At 31.1% G+C, this 21,785-nt stretch overlaps 1 protein-coding gene across 4 annotated transcripts in view; it reads left to right on the top strand.

Moving 5' to 3' along the window:
• The window catches only part of LOC125071418 (microtubule-associated protein Jupiter), a 111,273-nt gene extending 91,508 nt beyond the window's left edge, over positions 1 to 19,765 (top strand). For 2 of the 4 annotated variants that reach the window (XM_047681658.1, XM_047681660.1), the window contains 4 exons: positions 14,974 to 15,127; positions 15,372 to 15,510; positions 16,620 to 16,712; positions 18,332 to 19,765. In XM_047681658.1, coding sequence (XP_047537614.1) covers positions 14,974 to 15,127; positions 15,372 to 15,510; positions 16,620 to 16,712; positions 18,332 to 18,465 — 520 coding nt within the window. In that variant the 3' untranslated portion in view covers positions 18,466 to 19,765. Of the gene's footprint in view, positions 1 to 14,973; positions 15,128 to 15,371; positions 15,535 to 16,619; positions 16,713 to 18,331 lie in introns of all 4 variants that reach the window. The other 2 variants (XM_047681661.1, XM_047681659.1) reach the window with 2 other exon arrangements.
• Positions 19,766 to 21,785: the final 2,020 nt, after the last annotated feature.

Below are 21,785 nucleotides of genomic sequence, written 5' to 3'. Positions count from 1 at the left end.
TTTGATTCGTACGATAGAATTAGAAAATTTAAGAAGGCGAAGTCAATTTTGTTTTTCAGAAAATTCGACCATTGTATGATTAATTTTTTATTTGCCAATAAATCTGATAGAAATATTTGTAGGTACTAGACACTTTGTTTGAGAAGATTTAAAAGTAATTATAAGTATTTATTATTTTACCACAAATGTCTTACAATCTGTACCTTAGCCACATACAAATAAACGGCAATAAATGGAAAACTATAGAAAAAATGCGTTAGCACATATATGTATGTCCATTATCGAGTATACTATACCTAAAAAGCTATGAATTTTTCTTACATAAAAATTGACTTTATTGCGCTTGATTATAAACAAATATTTTAAAAATTTTGAATAGAGATACTCATTGTGGGTACATGCTTTGTCTATTTAAGTTGTTTATTTCTAAAAATTACGAGAAACCATTTCTCAACTCAGATTGCTTTCTCAGACTGTAAAGAATAAGCAACGGATTTGATTTTTGAACGTGATTATACGAACCCCTTGAAATAGTTTATCGTCTTGCTGTCTAGTTGTGTAATTAAAATCTCTTAATAACTTAAAATTATCTGTAAATATAATCTTATGCGATAATTAATCACATGATATGTTACTAAATAATATGTTTAAGTGAACTTGGAATTATTTAACACCTTTTGTTTTACTGTTAATTTGCGCAAGCTTAACCGTTCGTATTTTCATCGTTTTTGCTTGATAATATTCAGAGCGCGACCGGTCCAGTACCGTTTCTCGTTGCTTGTCGTCCAAGCGACCGGAACAGACTAATGAGTTCATTTTAAGCCTCGTTTGTATGATAACTCGATAAGCATCTATCGAAGCGCAAAATGCCTGTAGACATTTTGTGATACCTTAAACACGAAACCATTAAATTGACGATGAACGCTTGGCGCGTTGACGCGATATTTTCGCGTTAGTTTATGAGTCTGAAAACCATATCAAAGAAAACTAATGTTATTATGTGAACATCATTAAATATATATTTTTACATTCATGTTTGAAAATTAATTTTGATTATGAACTCTTTACTAATGTAATATTTTTGTTTTTTTCAGGTATGTGTTGCAGAGTTATATAGAATTAAAAATGGGAGCTCTGTTTGGTATGTATGGATAAGACTCGATTAGTATGGTTCTACAGAGGTAGATGGAATCTTACATAATATCCTTGGTGCTAATAAAAAAAAAAAAGTGACCGATATATAAGCCCCAGGTATTAATTATTTGAGTAGTTTACGTCAAATACTTCTCGAATGTGAAATGCAATCTAATTTTCAAACACAAGAGAAAATTTACTAATTTGTATAATTGAATATTAATTCTTGCGTACTTACTAGTGTTATAAGCACAGTGTTGTTTGTTAATACTATTATATTTTAATACAATTATGTTAACTTAAAATAACAATTACGCAGCAGTAGGTCGATCTTTGTATTTAAAACAGAAATGTTGAATTCATTATTAAGTAATGAGATGAATATATTATACCATAATTGCTGTTAAGATCTAAATCCTTCTATTGTAGGCCTTCTTTGAATAATTTACTGTAGTTAAACGGATATGTGGGTGTTATTGTGTCGTTTATTTAACTATATCTGGAAATTAACCTACAATAACTTTAAATAGTATTTATGTACAAAATATGTACATGCCATTTTACGGCTTTATCCGAAATAGAAAAATAGGTAAAAATAACTTAAAAATCTGTGTTTCGTACAACCTACATGGCCTACTATTTTAATTTAATATATATATAAAGATAACGCTTATTTATGTTCGTATTTTGTGCGCTCACACATCATTCTTCCGTTTGAGTTTAAATAACCGCAGTGGTTTTTCGCACTAGCGTGTGTAGCTGAAAACGGTCTAGGTATGAGTTTCGAGGTTTGCCTCACTACCTGAGCTCGGACACGTAGGTATCTCTCGCATAATATCATCAATTTACGAGGCGGCATACGAATCTTAACAAATAATCGCTTGCAAAGGCATTGCAACAAATGATATGAAGTAAAATTTTGTTGGCTGAAACCACAATTACACGCGAACAAACTTAAACAACCTGCTGCAGTTGAGTCTAACAACAAATGCGGAATGTGAGAATCTGTTACACTAATTACCTACATTGCAAATAATTAGGAGCACGATCATGTCGTCCGGCACACTGCCTTCGCTAATTTAATTTACTTATGCACTGAATCGCGGAAGGGCTTCATATGTTACACCTATTTCCCTATATATTAGTATGCTAGTGGAGACAAATGCAAGCACACGTATATATTTGATCTGGCTTTGCATTTTAAATCGATTAACTTCATCTTAAATGTATACAGTCTCGATTCACAGGAAGTGTTTATTTATACATACTATAATATTCAATTATTTGGATAAGCAAAGTAAAGTAATAGTCTTTACATGTATCGAGCTTATTTCACCACCCTGCTGCACATACGGCAGATTTTCATCACATAGATGTAGGATGTAGGACACAATACGTACATAGGTTACTACTATTCGATCTGTTTCTTCACCGCCAAGCATGAGATTAATTATAAACTTATTTTGAGCACATTACAATCAGTTGTTTTCGTCCGAGCTTGAACTCGCAATCTTTAGCTAAGATGCGTTTCTGCCACTCACATCTCAAAGCTACAGTAATTATGTCAATAATACGCACAAATTATTTATTCCTAAAAGATGTTTTCGTAAGTCCTTGTTTTCTTTTATGCAATGACAGCTGTATATTTATGTTACGACTTTAAAATTACTTTTTCTATCTGTATTCAACGATTGCAACTACATGTAATTCTGGTTGTATTGAATCCTTCAATTTGTAGATAATTTAGCCACTTGTCGACTAGCCATTCCCACGTACGGCCGCAACATTCTAATCACTAAAGCCAAAGGTGCCTAGGTACTAACCATCGTTACGTAAAGTAGGGTAACCACGTCATTTTCGATGCGACTTACTATTTCAAAAATAATTTTTTTGTGCATGCATATGACAATATGTTTTATGATTAATATTCATTGCAGTTCTTTAGAATAAGTCAATAAATACTGTTTTTGCTTTTATTATAAAATGATAATATATAGATTTTACTTTAATAAAATTATAGCATTCTATTTTAAATTAAAACGATGACTAATATTATATTCAAATTTGTCTTATAATATTAATTTAATAGTCGAAAAACTCTTACCGACGTTATTTTTTTTTAACTAATCTTGCTATATTTTGAACTAATCATTTTTCCAAATATCATAAAAAAACATATTTGCATTCGGGGTGGTCAACAAATGGTATATGTATCTACATTAAAATAGGCAACGGTTTAAGCATCAAATTCCAAACCTTATTAGTCAAGCAAGTATACTGTGTAAAACTCACATTTACCGACTGTTTCTACGAAGTACTAATATTTCAAAACCAGATTTATCCAAAATGATCTCAATTCGTGGTAACTCTAGCGAAGGGACGTGTAACTGCAAGAATTATTGCTGGTAGTATTGAATTACCTCGCTATGCCTTGCATTGATTGTAGAAGTTCTCACACATAGCTAATCTTCTCTGAAGATAATAATGTTTCTATTAAATTGAGACGTATTAAATAAATATAATTTGAATACATAAAATTTTCTGGAATAAGACGGCCTTTTTACTTTTAACAGCAAAAACAGAAAATGGATTTTAATGCAATGTATGTAGTTATTTTAAGTATATCTTTAAAAACAATATAGTTCTCGTCTAATTAACACAACACTATTTGCTTCGATTTGTCTGCCTAAATCTGCTTAGAATATACGCGAATCCATTTTCTATTTGTGTATAAGTTGCATATTTATAGTCGGTATATCTGACCGGCTTACTCGTATTCGGCCGAATCTTCTTCTAAATTGCCGAATTATATTAATAGGTATATCTAGAGCCACATTAAAATATTCATTTAACTAATAGTTTATAATTGATTTTTCAATATGACAACACCTCATAGCTAATAAGTAGCTAATCCGATGCGGATGTAAATGAGATAATTTAGTCTTCGTCTTTCTATTTAGTTATAATTTTGACAGTCGGCGAGTGCGCGTTCGTTTCTATTTTGTAAGCCCCCATATGACAAGCAAGCAATTAAATTAATAGTCCGTTAACGGAACAACTATATCAATTAGTGTCGTTATCGATACGACGGATGAAATAGAAATTGAATCGCTTTGTAATCGAAAGGTATCCAAATATATTTTTCGGAATATACAAATATTTAGATTATAAAAAAATATTAATAAATATGTACATATTTTGGTCATTAAATCGTATATTGACAGAAGTTGCGGAAACAATTAAGGTGAATTTGAAAGTAATGACTTTTCCAAAGTGTTTGATACGATTACTCGTTTTTTTTTATTAATAAAATAATAACACACATGTTATGCTAATAAGATATATTTAATTAAATATCTGTGGAACGCTTTCGGAATGGTTTAGTTCGTTCATTATATAAATGCGTTTACCTTTTGTATTTATTAATGGCACTTAGAAGCTCTTTGACTACATCGTCCATTATTTACTAAGTATATTGTCCGTTGTCAGTTTGTCCGTAAACTACGATGAGTCAACAGCCTACGCGTTCGTTTACTGAACTTATTGCCGAACGTTCTTAGTTTACTTTAATTTACTTTAATTGCTTATGCCGATAGTTTGTATTTTATTTTGCGGACAAATAAAATGCGATTTATGATTAATAATATATTTAATACATATACTAAATTTCCACGACTATTAAAAACTTATATATTTAAATAATTTAATTTCTAAGTAAAATCAGTAATAATTTCCCGTAAATACCTACTACACAATATAAGCCACAAGCTACGTGTTTACTAAAACTGCTGACAACCTCAGTCTGGCTGGTCCTGGCCGACCGCCAGTTCAACTTTATTGATTCAAGCATACAACTAATAATAACTCAATTAAAAGTTCTCATGTAAAAATGTATTCCATACATTTTGTTCATTGATTTATGAGAAATCCGTAACTGAAAAGCATCAATTAGACGAGTTCGTGTACGCCTATGCTCTTATAAATTTTATTATCTGTGCCGTGCGCGAAATCACGATCTTATCTACAATTCAACAATAATTCGCGGATAGATATCGATTTCTCCCCGATCGCGATCTAACGTCGGAGGAACGAAACGCCTTGATCGATACGAGATTTTATCGATTCTGACGCAGACTTGTTTATTCAGAGTTTGTAGTACTACATATTTTATATGTACGCTATGCTTCAATCGCCTAGATCGCTATACAATGCTTATTTTCTATGAGGCTTCTGATTTATTGGACGTGATTAATATTCAGTGTACATTAAATATGGATATTTTTTAACGTTACGCAGTAGGGGAAGGTCGTAGACGCTTACCAGACGAGCGCTGAGGGCAACGACCGCATTTCGTGCCTAAAGTAGAACTACAAATGACTAAAGGCTGATAGAGAAATTGTTATTCCTTGTCAAGTTGTCCAAATCGATGTTCTTGTAGCCTAGATCGTGTATGTTGAATACTTTATAAGTTAAATTTATGGCCAAAGTTTGTTAATGCTCAGATACGAACATAAGTGTACTTATTTGTGTTTAACCATAAAAACGTACTATGTTTTTAAAATGGAACTGGAATAAACTACTATTTTTTGATTTCATTAATAAACTCTTTTGTAACGCCATAATTAAAAAATAATGCGTAAAACAAACACAATAACATGATATTTTCGCATCAAAACCCTCACAAAGTATGGACATTATTCATAAGCACGTTTTTATCTCACGTTTTAAAGATCTTTACTTCGTGACCTCGTTAGTCGGAGAAAATCCTAATGCATTTTAAAAGCCCGAGTTTAACCGTTTTTTTTAAGACACGTTTTTTATACAGACAAGTACGTAAAGAAAACTACCCGTGCAGTACACAGTGCTCGTACATTTACGACTTTGTTAGTAGGCGTATTTTTCTTTATATATATACATAATTCCTTTAGACGTGAATGTTGGTTCTAATTCGAGTTACTAAATGACGTTAATTAGTTTGTAATCTAGGGTTACCACTAACTTAAATAAAGCTAACTACGTTTTGTTAATTTTATAAAAGAAACTGTTTTTAATGGATATGCAATCAATTTGTACGTCATTTATTTATATCTAAGTAATAACAGCCGGAACATACTTTGCGATAAAAAGTTAAAAAGCTAGGTTAGGTTATATTAGACAACCCTATAGAAAGTGGAAAGAATGTGTACACGAACAAGGAAAGCTTTGTTAATATTATAATGGTATGCCCCAACTCGGTTACTTATAAAGTGGCTTTCAAAATTCCTCGTAGATTTTATTACATGTATACATATTTCATGTATTTGATGTTTTATTTTCTCCTTAAGTAATGGTTAAGAGGACAACATATATCAAACTGGTATTAATTCGCTCGCGTTTTAGAGATTGTAAGGTTTCATTAAAATCCATTCAGTAGTTTTTTTTGAGTAACAAAACTTCCAAAATTTCGGTTTTGTAATATTAGTAAGGATTGGCTCTGTATAAATATTTTAACAACATTTAGGAAATTCAGAAATATCCATCGAAACCTATAGTGGTTTTTGTATTGTAAAAAATATATATATATTAAAGCTTTTAATTGCAGCTTTTTTCACTATTTCATTCATTTAGTACAAATAGTTATTAAATGTTTTATACACTGAGTGTTAGAACACGAAAAAAAAAATACCTTTCATGACTGGGAAATAATAGCATAACCTTGATGTTTATTAATGACTCTAGGCCGGTCGTTTATAGAACCATTTTGTAAATTAAGTTTGTTACCTTGGTTAAAATTAAATGCTTAGAAATTTTACTATGGTTTCGGGTTCTAAAACAGGCAAGCACCGCAGAATTTTCATGTGTTCATTTTTTGCTTATAATTTATCTCGTACGTGTGTGTTGGCGGTGAGAATATGATATGAGGAAACTGCATGTGTCTAATTTCACTGAAATTTCGTCGAATGAACCCGCATTAGAGTGTGGTGGAATAAGTTCCAAGCGTTCACGTCAAAAGCTAGAGGAAGTGGCATATAGCGTAAATTTTTATTATACTGTATTTTTATTGATAGCACTTGGTCTCGTCAATAGCTGTCTATATAAATCGTTTGATAAAAAAAAAAGGTTAAAAAAGGTACGGAACTTTTTTATCTTTACCTATTTAAATATAGATTATTGTATCTACTTGCATTGTATAGAATAGAAAACCATAATAAAAGTAAATTTATCACGATAAATAGAAAAAAATGATGATGAAATGCGTTGCAATCAACGATTGTATATCTGTAGTCACGGAACGACAACTTAATGATACACTAAAAAGCAACGTCGAGAAATTTTCGGATCATACTAATTACATACATATGTATGCAGTATTTAAAGCCTGCTACACACTGACCGTCATTATAAATGGTAATATTTTTTATTTCAAATATCGAATTGAATATTTAATTTGCATTCATATTAAGTAAGACATTCTTTACGATTCGACTTAAAAAAATCTAACTTTTTGTCATCACTGATTATGTAAAAAAGTTTGAATGATGAGTCGTCTTTTTGTAAGATTTAATTAAGTGTAATAAGGTAAATTAAATCCACCCAGTTAGATTACATTCAGAAGTTATCATGTATTATCTTTACTGATTAAAATTTTATTGTTAAGAATTATATTTTATGAAAATTAAGGAAGACTAACTCCCCTTTTTATTGTCTATATAATCATACATAGATTATTAAATATTTCTGACGTAAATATTTTTCATATAAGAAAATATTATTTCTGTGTGTGTAAAAATAGTCCGTGCATGACAAGAAGCGACTACGTTTCGTCGTTGTACGCGTAATTTCATCCAATTTGTTTTTTGTCTTATCTGACTAGCGCCGTCGTTGTTGGATCCGTTCCTCACACACAGTCGAGCAGAGATTGTTCAATTATAAAATGACTATTACCTATCATTTCCGTGTCGATTTCTAATTTCCCAACTAAATAAAGGTGTAACCATATACAATACTTTGGGCACTTTCTTTGATCAAAAATTTGATGAGTAAAAAACGTGCAATCATAAAACGTCTAGTGTAATAGTAATGACTTCTGTAGCTTGATCGTATCATCTTAGTTATTTTTCATAATGATTTTATGAAAATAAATAAGTATGTATGTATATATATATATATTTAGTTGTTATTTCGTAAATGTTTTATTTTTTGTAATAAAAGTTTGGAAACCACTTAACCACCACATATTTACGATGAATCTATGTATTAAATACCGTACAGTAACATTAACCAGTACAATTTGACATATATAGCTGTAATGTGAATTTCCACATAAAATAAAATATATCATAAATCTTATTAAATAAAGTTTCATGTAGCTCAAAAATGTTGTTTTAAATCTGGCTGGAAATTCTTAAAATTACCGCGTTCAACCATGCAAAGTATTCAGCCTTTTATTTTTTCTTTTTAATTCAATTGTATTGTAATAAAATATCACTGGCAATCGATTTTGCAAATTCACTACTTACAACTCATGTTCTCCTAGTATTTCTCCGTTTAATAATTCTTAAAGCGTTACATACATATCTCTCCTAATAATACCGGATAAATTTATCTGTAGAATAACAGAGACACATTAAAAAGAAGACCTTTAGGTTCAATTTATCAATGCCTAATTGAATAGATCCGAGTAAGCACATTACATGACCGCGTTTCGCTCGTCGAATCGCCGATGTAAATTGACTTGTTTATTATTTACGATTCACGTTCCTACAAACTTTGTTGTACGGCCAGCAAAATTATCCGAGACTTATTTAATTTCAGTTTATTTATTGTTTCATGGATAAATGTATACAATTAATATACGATAAAATGTATTTATTCTCTTTAGGCATCTCATACATTTTTATTCATCACCGAGATGAATAAAGTGCTAAATTAAAGAAAAAAGAAATGTTTTAACAGTCTGCTATTTTTCTTTGTTCTCTAGACGTCTGGTGCTAACGCCTCTGAATGGCGAGGCTTACTCTTGTTCTCATAATATAGCAGTTTGTCATAAAAGTTTCTATATTCATATAAATTACGCTAATGAACTTTTTATTTTTTTATTTCTTGGTACTCACCAATAGAGATGAAATAAAATATATATGTATTGCCCAATATAAACTTAACTTAATTATACTTTTGAATACGTATCAAATTAAATGGATATAATATTTGATACAATGTTTTGCTAACCCTAACCGTTTTGTGAGCTACGTAATTGGATTATTGTAATGAAATACATTTGCATAACAAAACAAACGTGTAAAGAAATTTCTTGTTAGAATAGATTATCTTGTAACACTTAATTCTAAATTGTAAATATTGTAAATGTCATGTTTTCATAAAATAATTGCTATGAAAACATGACGTGATCTTTTTAGTATTATATTTGTTTTAAGTTGTTTTAAATCGTGAAACTTCGTGAAAGTTTGTAATCTTTGCTCTCTTTATCTTAATGTATCGCCTTTCGTTCGAAAACTAAAAGCAATTTCTCCTGTCGTTCCACATATGATAAAGTTACGCGGTCTCTCATTACCATGGATATCATTACTGTGCTGGTAACAGCAGGTTGTAATGGAATTTTATGAAAATTAAGCCCTTATTACTAATATTATAAGGCGTTAGGAATTCTGGTCGTATTTTACCGTACAGTTATGAATTATGAAGCAAAAAATGTTGACTAATTATATATTACAATTTAGTAGTTTGATGTTATAAGTTTAGTTTTAATTGTGAAATATGTGTTAATAAAAAAATATATATAATATGTTGTAAAAATATGAAAAGATATATTAGTTATTATTGGTTCTGGAATCTTTTAATAAGATCTTCATGACCTACCCAGCTCTCTAGAAATTAAATTGGTTACAAAAAGTCGTTCTCGTAATAATAATTTATAATATATTAACACGTTATAAACTTAGTCCGCCTTTGTACCAAATAAATATGAATAATGTAACAAGCGAAAGACATTACTATTACAACAATATTTTCTCTATCTCATTTATTTTCGTATTCTCTTCGATTGAATTACGATGAGTAATTATAAAGTGATGTATGGCATACGCGCTGAAAATTATGTACGCTAATGATAATAAATCCTATATACTATCATATAAATCACTAGACGATGTTACGTTAAATGCCCGCCATACATTTGTAGTGAATCGCTGAACATGCGACGTTATCTTCGTCGTCATCAGAGAAAAACATTTACAGTCGCCTATTGACGTGATAATTATCCGTTAATTCTATTTTAATGTTGCCTTGATTGATCTAGAAATTGGCGAAATGTCGGTACGAATACCTATGTTGTTTCGATTTGTTAAGTTTTACGGTAACTTTCTTTCGTTGTTTGAATTAGAAGCGTTGTGCATTTAATTAAGTCTTAGTTAAATACTTATAGACGCAAAATCGTTGGGAGACGTTGTCATGTATTATATACTAAAAAACTTCTATAAAACGCACTGCTACTTGTATAACTACCAAAAATGTCTCTCCTTTTACTAATATAAATTAAAATATAATCTACAGCTAAGATAATTTTCTGTTAATAACGCAGCAAATGTGTGATTTATACAATATTTAGACAATCCAATATTTTCAAACAAAACATAATTGTCTTCCGGCTTTTGTTTTCAGTTTTTTTTTTGACAGATGTCTATTTCAGTATCACCCTCGGCGCTATCTTAATTCATCGCGTGTGGCGCATACACTATTGCGGCTGATATTTGTATTACAAAACCATGATATTTGCTCTCACACGCTTTCTTACTACGAATAATTATAGGACTGGCCCTAGCAATTTTAAAGTGTGCCGTTATTAAGGTTTATGTAGTGTAACGTAATTATATATACAACATTTTTATTTCCGCCCAGTTTCACTGTTTATGTAATCATGTTTAATATGTTTACAAGTAAATTATAGCAGTACTTTGTTTTAGAGCTAAACATTTAATTTCAGTGATTTTATATGATCAATTTTAAACCAGCGAGATAATATTATTCTTTTGCTAGGTATTCTTCTCGGCTTTGCACGAGCAGTATAAGGGTTTACATAAAAGATTTACATTGTTGGACAAACATTTCATTTTAATTCATACAGATAGATTTAAAAATCTTCGAAATTATAATGAAATATATGTACTCTGAATATATCTGAATAATGTCAAAGTAAAAAACAAATTTTAAAATGAAGTCAATCAAGAATTGTATCATAGTCTTTTAGAGTTACAATCATTGTTACATTTGGTTGATTTTTCAATCGCCTGCTATTACATCAATCTTCGAAGCGAGGATATTGCGCGGTTAGTGTGATGACGTATAATTTACGCGATGCACTCTCTGCCACCGCACGCGCAAAATGGTTTTTCATATGATTGGTTCCTACCACAACTTCAGAATTACTTTCTATTAAAGTTATTATATTTTCATTTGTAAAAATTATATAAGATTTATTAAATAAAACTTATAAGTAGCAGTCGATAATGTTAAACTGTTGCGCTAAGCGTGAGTTAAGGTTTCGTTTCGGGAGTTCGTTTAACAAAAAATCCAACTAAAAGTAATAAAATAAAATAATATACATAGTGTAAATGTACCCCCTGATTTTGTTGTTATTAATTTTTATTCGTAAGATATACATACATATATCTAAGGGTTTTTTATTTACATCGAAATATAAAGTAACACAATTCTAACTTTGGCTTATTTATGCGTATTTTTTTTTGCGTAATCAATACGCGCAAATCGCGATGTAATCTCTCTGTCACCTTATAAACCAGTGCGAGAACGAGAAGTGCTGAACGGACCTGTGCCACTTTTCTCTGCAATAGTGGATGTGAGACTACCGTGCGGCTTTTTTTTCGTAACACCCAATCGAGCAAGGTCGCGATCTCTTAAATGCTTGTGGCTTATTTCCAATGCGGATTGGTTGATAGATAGATATCTTCGCCGATCGCACGAGATGAATTATCAAGTTTAAATACAAATCAAGCACATAACAATTTAGCGGTACTTGTCCGGGTTTGAATCAGCAATCTTCGGCAAACAATAACGTGCTTAGCCACTAGGCTATCGCAGCTTCTATGTAACTTGTATTTATAATTATTCAATACATTAACGTACCTATTGTAGGATCGGGCGATTGTAATTTCCTGAGGCGGCACACTGATGCGTGGGTATAGTGTAAGGCTCGGTAAATGCATTACGTATGTTGTATGCAAGTACACAACCCTCTGCGTCGACGGTGAATTGCCCTTTATTTATTGTACCGAGGCAGGGGGCACTCAATAGCACGCCTACGTAGACAGTAACCATCGTGCCGAGCTTAAATTAAATGTCGGATAATTTCACTCATAAATTGATATTTTATAGGTATCTGTTTGTTGATAGTGTCTGAAACATAGTTAATAGTTCTGATACCGAATACATTGTAATATTAAAATTATTTCAAGTTTACGACACCTCAAAAGAATCTTTGAAGAATAATCTTTTTTTAGATGATATAGCTTGTTGTTGATATGTGTAAGTCTCTCTATATTAACAAATAGAGTGATTTTTTTGTAATAAACTATATTTTGTTAAGTATCCAGACATTAAGTTACGTTGTCATTGTTGTGCATATCTGTCATGTAAACAGGTACCAGATAGATACTGAATTTTTTTGAATTTATAAGTGTTGTATATATTTACTATAGATATGACTTTCTCACATAAACGTAATATACCAGATTACGCAGTGCGTTTCGGGGAAGGTTTTAGTTTTTATATCATATTGTTATATAACTAATTGCGCTTCGCAGTTTCACTCTTTTTAAAATGATCCTCTTGACGTGTCAAAAGTGGATTTCAAGTTTTTGATAAATTATTTTCAATTGTAAGTAGTGCTAAACCCACTACGGGTTTGAGCTGTCACAGAAGGCAGTGGTGCATAGCGTCGGACCGGAAGCCGCAGCGCTGCGGTATTGATTCTGCTAGTTGACTTCACAGCGATCCGGTTGCTAGTTGGCTCACTGACTGACTGTTCCTTTGTATATCACTCACCTGACAAGTTGACAACTTCAACTTGAACTGATTCTAAATACAATAATCATTTTGGTTTAGTTATGGTTCGTTAAATTTAATACACACACAAAGTGAATTTGAAATTATTTATGATTTATGTATAAACTACGCAGTTAATATGTAAAAGGATTAGTAAGCAATTCATATATAAGTTGATTGGTTGCTTGGTGTTTAGGTCACTCAATAGTTAAACATTTAGTAAATATTCAAGTACAATACATATTTTTTTTTTTTATATAAATCAGTTGCTAAATTCATGTTCTATTTCGTTTCAAAATTTGACTAAGATTTATTTAGGCTTTACCTCAAACGAAATCGCTTACAAGTTAAGCTACACATTTGCGCTACTCTGCTATCTAGCGATCAAGTAGCTCCCATTAAATAGGCGTCTAGATTTATAATCGACTGTTTTCTGTTCACGGAGAGCTTATTAGTTGCACCCACACCGCATCGATGTTACTTGCTTACTTGTAATGATCTATTCTAGAATATTGCTTTCGAGACGCTCACCTTTAAATTATCGTCAGTAATAACTTTACACTAAAGATGAGAAGAAAATTCAAATATATTTTTGTATTTAGAGGCTAATTATAATATTATAGCTGTCAATCGTCAAATATAGAAAGAGACAATTTAATCTAAAATTTCATATAAAGTTTTTTTATGTTAGTTTTTATATGTATATTAACTGTGTGTATAACCAATATACTATACTTATTTCAGTAATTTATAATTATTTTATTTTCTATACGATTGATAAAACAATACGGATGGATTAAAAATATATATGGAATTAATAATGTAATAGTATCACGATGCTTTATATCGATTTTTCACACATACGCAGTTACGCACACAAGCTTAAAAAAAGACAAAAATGTACAAGCGACCATTGGAATAAGCGCAGTTGAAAATATATCATGTTGTGTGCAAAAGGCTTTAAATTTAGCAATTAGTGAGTTCGTGGATAAAAGCACTCTTTAGGAATTATACGATCGCCTCTTGACTGTTGTTTTGTTATATTGAAATTTTGTAAACATTTCCATAATCTTCACTAGTTCTTTTAGGTTATAGTACTGTATATTTTCTTTTCCAAACCGATGGTAGTTTTTAATTTGGCAATTAATAAGTAAGTGGAATGCTTCTAATTGAATAAATGATTTTGAGTTTGATTAAAACTTTTCGATGACAAGTAAATATTTAAGAATTGAAATATTATCATTTATACGTAAATTAGTTTATGTTATGAATTTATGGATTATACAATACGCTATATGACTAATAAAATTGATGCTGAAGGTGTCTATTGTTAATCGATTGGTATTTTTTGTAAATAATGTCAATGAACTGTATCCCCCACGAAAACTTCTATGGGTTTTTAACTGGAACTGACCGATTCATTTGTAATATTTATTGACTACGAAGGTTCCCCCTACGGAAGTAAGTTCATGCATATGAACCGGTAATGGCTTTGCGTGTCCACTGTCCAGTCAGGTGTGGGGTGACCAATATCGAATTTTTCTATTAATATTCTAGGTATAAAATTTCAGTAATTAGATAGTTTTTATGGAGGGCTCAAATATCCACTCGATTTTTTTTGGGATCTTATTTACTTAATGCAAACTGCTACGTACTACTGCAATACTTACTATATATACCTATATGATACAAAAAAGAAAACTATTCTATAAAAGATAAATTTCATAATAAACAAAACTTATAATATTTAAATTATGTTAGAAATTTATTATTACTTTGCAGAGTTCCAAATGCTCCCAAGAGCTGTATCGGCGAGATCTTCAGCACTGATGGCACAGACGGCGGCAGTCCCGTCAAGAACGGTTCCAGCCGCTCGCGCGTCGTAAGGGACACGCCCACCCGCCCAAGAGACACACACTCGAGGCTTTTTGGACAAGTAATTAAACATTTTCAGTTTCAGAGTTTTTAGTTTACATATAATTTGCACATTACATCAATTCATAGATTAAATTAAATAAATGTAAATTTAAATTCTGTTATACATTACGTAGTGTTCAAATATTACATGTTATTTGTTAGTCATCTATCAAAGGTCAATGTTACTTTGATACCTTTAAATAAAAATAAAACTTTTTAGATATTATAATATACAAACGAGAAATATTATTTCTTTCTTTCAGGCAGCCAACAACTCTGGAAACGCGCCAATGATAACTGATACGATTCGGAGCCACATCCAGTTCGGTGATAGCGAAATGAACGGCAGTCCGGCGCATTCGCCTAAGATCAACGGTAGCGCGAACTCCACGCCCAGCCGAGGTGAGACGGACCTCGCCGATCACTGTGAGTCGATCAAGATGTAGGCACGCCAGCACGTATCGCATCGCTATGCTGGGAATAAACGAATGTGGAATAGAATATAATGCACTATGAATACATGCTAACGTTCATAATAATATTATTATTTTTTTCCACTCGAGTGCTTCGTTTGAACGTTAAGCTAAAGGCAATTATTTGGTGTCTAGTAGGTTTACATTTGTTCCTCTTAAAGTGTATGTTAAACAATGCTATATATTGCATTCGTAATTCTGTATATTTGTCATGAAAGTCCATATTATACTGGATAATGTGAACGGCACAGCACATCCCGTAGATAGAATTGTAGAGCTATTTAATCGTGCCTTGTACATATGTAATCACAAATAAGAGCACGCATTGTAATTTCAAGAATCCCGTTACCTGTAATAAAGAGAAATAAAATGTTTTAAATATTTCAAATCGGTAGATATAAATGTTTATTTCATACTCTTTATGATATTGATGAATATTAGAATTCCATTCCACTTTCGAAAAGTTCGTACTCCTCACAGAGCATGCACTAGGTTTTGCTTAAAAATATATTGACCTTGTGTCTACTGTACGGTTTTACGGATATATAATGCTCAGTTCACGTTTAATAGCACTTACGCACTATAAAATAATTCAGGGCTTCTGAACGTAACCTATGAATAATATAATCTCATATTATATTATTTGGAACAAAATTTCACCTATCATACTCACAGACACTTTAATTCGTAGGTTTTTATATATCAAAATATAGCTTGTTTCACAATAAACATTTCTAATTCATCTTTAAACAATAATTTTGCAATTATTTCATAGGTCAGTGATGGATGCAATTGCAATAACTAACTTTTTAATTTATATATTAAAACGTTTAATATATAATTCAAAATAAGTAATGATTATTAATTTAGTTACAACGTCCAAAGACCATTAGACTGTCTAGCTATTAAGTAAACGTAGGTTAAAATATGAATATGCAATGCTGTTTGTCTGATCGACTTAATGTGTGAATTTTATAATTGTTAGTAATCTAATATTGTCGTTGGTTCGAATGAAAACCGTTTGTTCTAAATGGTCAGTATCATACACGCCACCGAAGAGGAATCCGGTGACCGGTGACGGAGTGGTCTTGCCGCCTCCGCGTCGCCGACATCCGGCCGCCAGCCAGCGAGGTGCCTCACCAAACAACCCTAATACCTACCCGCTCGAATACCTCGAACCTCAACCCACTCATAGATATTACACTCGAGGATACCCTCCTATTCCAGCTGAATATTATGTTCATTCTACTACAAAACCTTGTCGAAATATTCGTCAAACTCCTTATACCTTATTGGGGCTGCAAACTGATGATCCTGAAAGAGTTCATCCCATTATAGATTCGAATTCCCTTTCTCCACAGTTAGTACTCAATAAACATTGGCCCCCATTTCCAGCTCAACACTATTTGGAGCCACAAGAACATTATATTCCTCACCATCCTCTACCACCGTACGCCTTTGTCGGCATGACTTCAGCCCTAGGAGAACGTCCTCAACTTGATTATAAATATAATCCGATACCCACTATAGATGGACCAATAGATCCTTTCCTCATTTCTAATTTAGACCCTCCTCCCACTCTTTTCAAATATGAACGTGATGGTCCAATTCCAGATGTCACATTACTTCCAACTACACCGGGGCCTGGTCCTAGTACTTTAAGTGGGTTTCCTCCAATATTCCATAAACATGTTCCCGGATACCTTTTTAAACTCGACCGGCATGCTGAGGACTTCAATCATAAGACGTACTATGTAGACTATGTTCGCCGAAGAGAAATGGGTGGGTGCTTAATTTCGACATCGAAGGCACTGTTTAATCTGGCAAAATATTAATTAATCCCGAAGAAGATATTTTGTCGGTCAATTTGCACAATGCTACCAACGTACAGAATGCTTAACGTTTTAAAAGAACATCGAGACGATTCCTTCAAGTCTTTTAATTAAGCACTCAACTTTATTATTATTTGCTTTTTTGGATCTAAACGATATAGTTTATGATAATTTTAATGTACTCGTAAATTAGAAATTGTTAGGTACTAGTAGTTTTAATTAGGTATTGTCTTCTAATATTTAGCCTTGTCGCGTTGTCAATGTAATAGGATTAGTACTTAGTTTTTTAAATTAGTGTAATGCTATCTATAGTGACTGTTTCTTTTTTATTTTTGCACGCATATTTTATCTTATCTATTGTTTCAGTTTTTATTTTCTTTTTTACAGATGATTACGTATTTTTAGTAGGACATTAATCTTAATTTGTATATTATTTTTTGTATTTTAGCATAGATTATTTACCTACTTGTCTATTAAAGTGCAATATATTTTTTATTTGTTTTAACAACTATGTTAAATGTGTCCAATCTGCATGACTTTACATTGTTAATTATAGATATTTAATAATTATTGTATTCAAATTTAAATCGATACCTTTTTTGTTGATACTATTTTCTTGGAGTAATGTTAGATATTATTTTAACATAAGAGCACCTGAAAATTATAAGATTTATTTATGTAGTAAAATTAGTTTAAATGGCTATAACGGCCATGAATTGCATTTTAAAAGTTCATTTTTTTCAAATAATTAATTAACGAATATTAAACTCATATATTGATTTAAGATTCTCCTAAAAAACAAAATACTCCAAACATTGGTAAAATTTACATGTTGTTTTGCATTTTAAAGCTTTAAATGTGTCCAATATTTTAGGTGCATATTGATTTTTTATATAAAGGTTATGCATAATTTTACAGAAGGCAACCCGATCACTGGCGACGGCTACAAGTCTCTAAACGGTCAAATCAACACAGTGACGTCGATAAACGGTAACAGCAGCATTCTTCACAATCGCGTTCCTCCCGGCGGATTTTCTTCAGGACTCTGGTAGACTACTGATACCTGACAGAATCACAGCGGCCAAAACTATATCAACTGCCGCATTAACAACTGGCCGTTGATAACTTTATTGTGCGATTCTTATTAGAATAATTGTATTGTCCTTAAATTTGAAAAAGGTTAAATTTTTAGCGAGGTTCAACCATTTTTTAATAATTTTACACAAAAAATAAAATCATCGTACATGAAATGGACCACGATATTATAACTAATATTCTTTGTCCGATATTGCTCTAATAAGAATCGTATTTTCCATTTAAACTTTAAGATAAGTAGTTTGGTTTGCGGTTCAAAACGACGCATTTATTTCGCTGATATGACATTATTGTACTTTTTTTAATAAACTAAATCATGTAGAGTTTGAGATGTTAAGTAACTTGCACATAAAATCTACGTCCACTAAAATTGAAAGGGTATATGTTGTTCATAAAATCCTTAGCCTGTCCCAGTAACATTTTATTGGAATAATTTAGTATATTAGATTATAGATATTTTTGTAATAGTAACATTTCGATAGATATAAAAATCATAAATTACTAGTGCGGAGATTTGAATTTTTAGTTATCATTTTTGGGCTCAAATATTTATGCGTTGCCAACGTCTCGAGTTCAATAATTTAAATCCCCCGCTAACTTAACTTAAGTACATAAAATTGTAATCTATCACTTGCAAGCGCATGTTACGCAAAATATTGAGAATTAGGAGTGAGGATACGTATCAGCAATATACCAAAACGAATAGTGCCTTGATTGGTTATGAAGTGAAAATTCTTAAAGAATCAGAGAACTTGTGTAGGTGTTTGTGTAAAAGAAAAGACAGTGATTATATTATCTATATTTCACAGTATAGAAATAGTAATCATGCGGCACTCGGGCTAATTGATATAATATAAAATTAACTTATGTATTATTCGACACTATTTAAGGATCTTAATCTCGTTTGTTGAATTTCATTATCATAATTTAAAATAGATGGTATATAGAATGCATTTATTTTGTCTGTTTATACATTTTTTTAGTTTATTTTCTACTCGTTTAGATTAAATGTAAATGTCTTTGAATCTTGGTAGATTATCTGTTAACAGATTTAAAGGACCATACTTTGTAGTTTTTGTGTTCGTATATGACGATTATTCTAATTATGAATCAAATGTAACAGACGTTTAGAATTAGCATATCATCTTTGTAAAAATGTTTAATAATTCTAACACTAAGATGCTGACACCTGGCCTAAATTTAACATGTTAATAGATAATAACCACTATTTCAAAATAAAGTTTTTTTAATTATTAATGTTATGTTTTTACATTTTCCTTCCCATGCCTTATTCCTGTATTTTTTTGTAATCATAATATAATTTTTGATTAAGTAATTGAGCACAATTTTTAATTGGACATAAGACATCTCTATCACATGATGCGATAATACCAAGAAACGACAAAAATGATTTCGTTTTTTTTAAACGTTCATTGTTCCGTGATGAAGTTTGGCATGGAATTTTCTACAATCATTCTATAATTAATACAAATCAAAAATATATGAGATATTGTCCTATTACAAATACATATACACAATCATTTAGGGATTCAAATATTTTTTTCTATATGGCAATATTTTTATTTATTACGCTTGTACAAAGTACTGATATAATTGAAAAAAAAAAACCAGTAGGTAGTGTTTTATTTAAATATTTGACAAGTAGGTTTTAAATCTTTACTTTAATGATATTATTTGCAGATTCTAATTTTACCAATAATGCACGATTTATACCGGGAATGTATGCGACAGGATGGAGAAGAAACTATGAAGATTGATTGTTTCGAAAATTAACATTGTACTTATTTTAAATAAACATAATACTCAGTAGGAATTCAATTTTTAATCCTCATTCTTAAAAGACAGAGTTTAAAAAGAAAACATACATTTGCCTATGTATGTTTTTATGAACACATGATATGTTTACTTACAAATATTTTATTAAATTTAATATATTTACATTTAGATGAACAAAATAACTAAATACAAACATCAAAAAGTAATTTAAGGGACTCAGGATTAATTACTCAGAAATCTAAGAGAGTATTAGAGAGGACTGATTTTTTAAACGTTGTTATTTAATAATGCCTTCGTGAATTTATAGGAGGTTCAAGGAACTTTCCGGAGCGAATGATGGTGGTAGAATTTTTGACACAAGCACTCATGAAAGAGACCTCCATGGGCATTTTACCTTTCTGAAACTGGTTTAAATAGATAAATTAATACAAATAAATCGTGGTTATAATTACTACAACAATGACACAATATTATTAAATAATAAGGATGTTACCAAAAATGCGATGATCCTTGTTAGATATAGATTTGTGCAAAACTCCTGACTTTTCTCACCACTCATTGATTTGTGAAAATCTGGTGTCAACTATTCTAAATAGTGTATTGAATTATAATAAGATCCTCTAGCTGATTATCCATACAGTTACAGTTTTTGGATCGTTTTTCTATTATTATCATCAGCAAACAGCCTTACATGCGGTATTTTTTTAACTCTGAAATTGTGAAGTAAGGAAATCATAATATATTGGAACACATCTTAAGAAAGGTGAAGGAATAGTTAACTAAAAATAAAATGGCAGGTTGTGCTAATTCCCAAAAATTTAGATCTTGCCAACGACAAGCCTTTGGACAATTGGTAAGAGTAAAGAGGTAACAGACAGATATACTTTTGCGTTTAATATATTTGTACAGATTAAGTGTAGAGCGTTAGAGACTAAGGAGACGAATCTTTGTATACCAAAAGTTTCCTCCTCAATTGTAAAAAATACAGATGGCGCTGCTGGAGCTAGATGAATGTTGAAGAGCGAACAAATAAATAAAAACGGGATTGGAGAAAGAAAGTCGGACCCTAAAAAGGATGAAACCTAATGAAATTTATAAATTTCAGTTTCATAAATGTTAGTTTCAGATTTTCAGATTATACTCTAGCTGCCACTAGTAGTAGTAGTGCCATTCCGGCAATTTATGGATTCCTTATTTAATACATATCGGTAGACACTTTTTCGGGCGTTACTCAGTTGGACCTTACTGATAAAAATGCCAAGCGAAAACCTCACATCCCCTATGTATTGTGTATGTGGAAAAATGACACAGATCAATTAAGCACAACGTCGCAACCAGCACTGATTAATTTGGCGAGATTGATGAATTACGGGGCCGCAGCACAATTTTGTAACAACAATTTTAGAAGAATTCTAATTCTTAATTCTTAAGAATTCTATTTCTAATTCTTTTTTATTGGACATGAGGAAATATATGATGT

The sequence above is a fragment of the Vanessa atalanta genome, chromosome 19 (assembly GCF_905147765.1).
Source record: "Vanessa atalanta chromosome 19, ilVanAtal1.2, whole genome shotgun sequence".
NCBI classification, from domain to species: Eukaryota; Metazoa; Arthropoda; class Insecta; order Lepidoptera; family Nymphalidae; genus Vanessa; species Vanessa atalanta.
The sequence above is the reverse complement of the archived record's forward strand: the minus strand, read 5'-3'. Positions and strand labels throughout refer to the sequence as shown.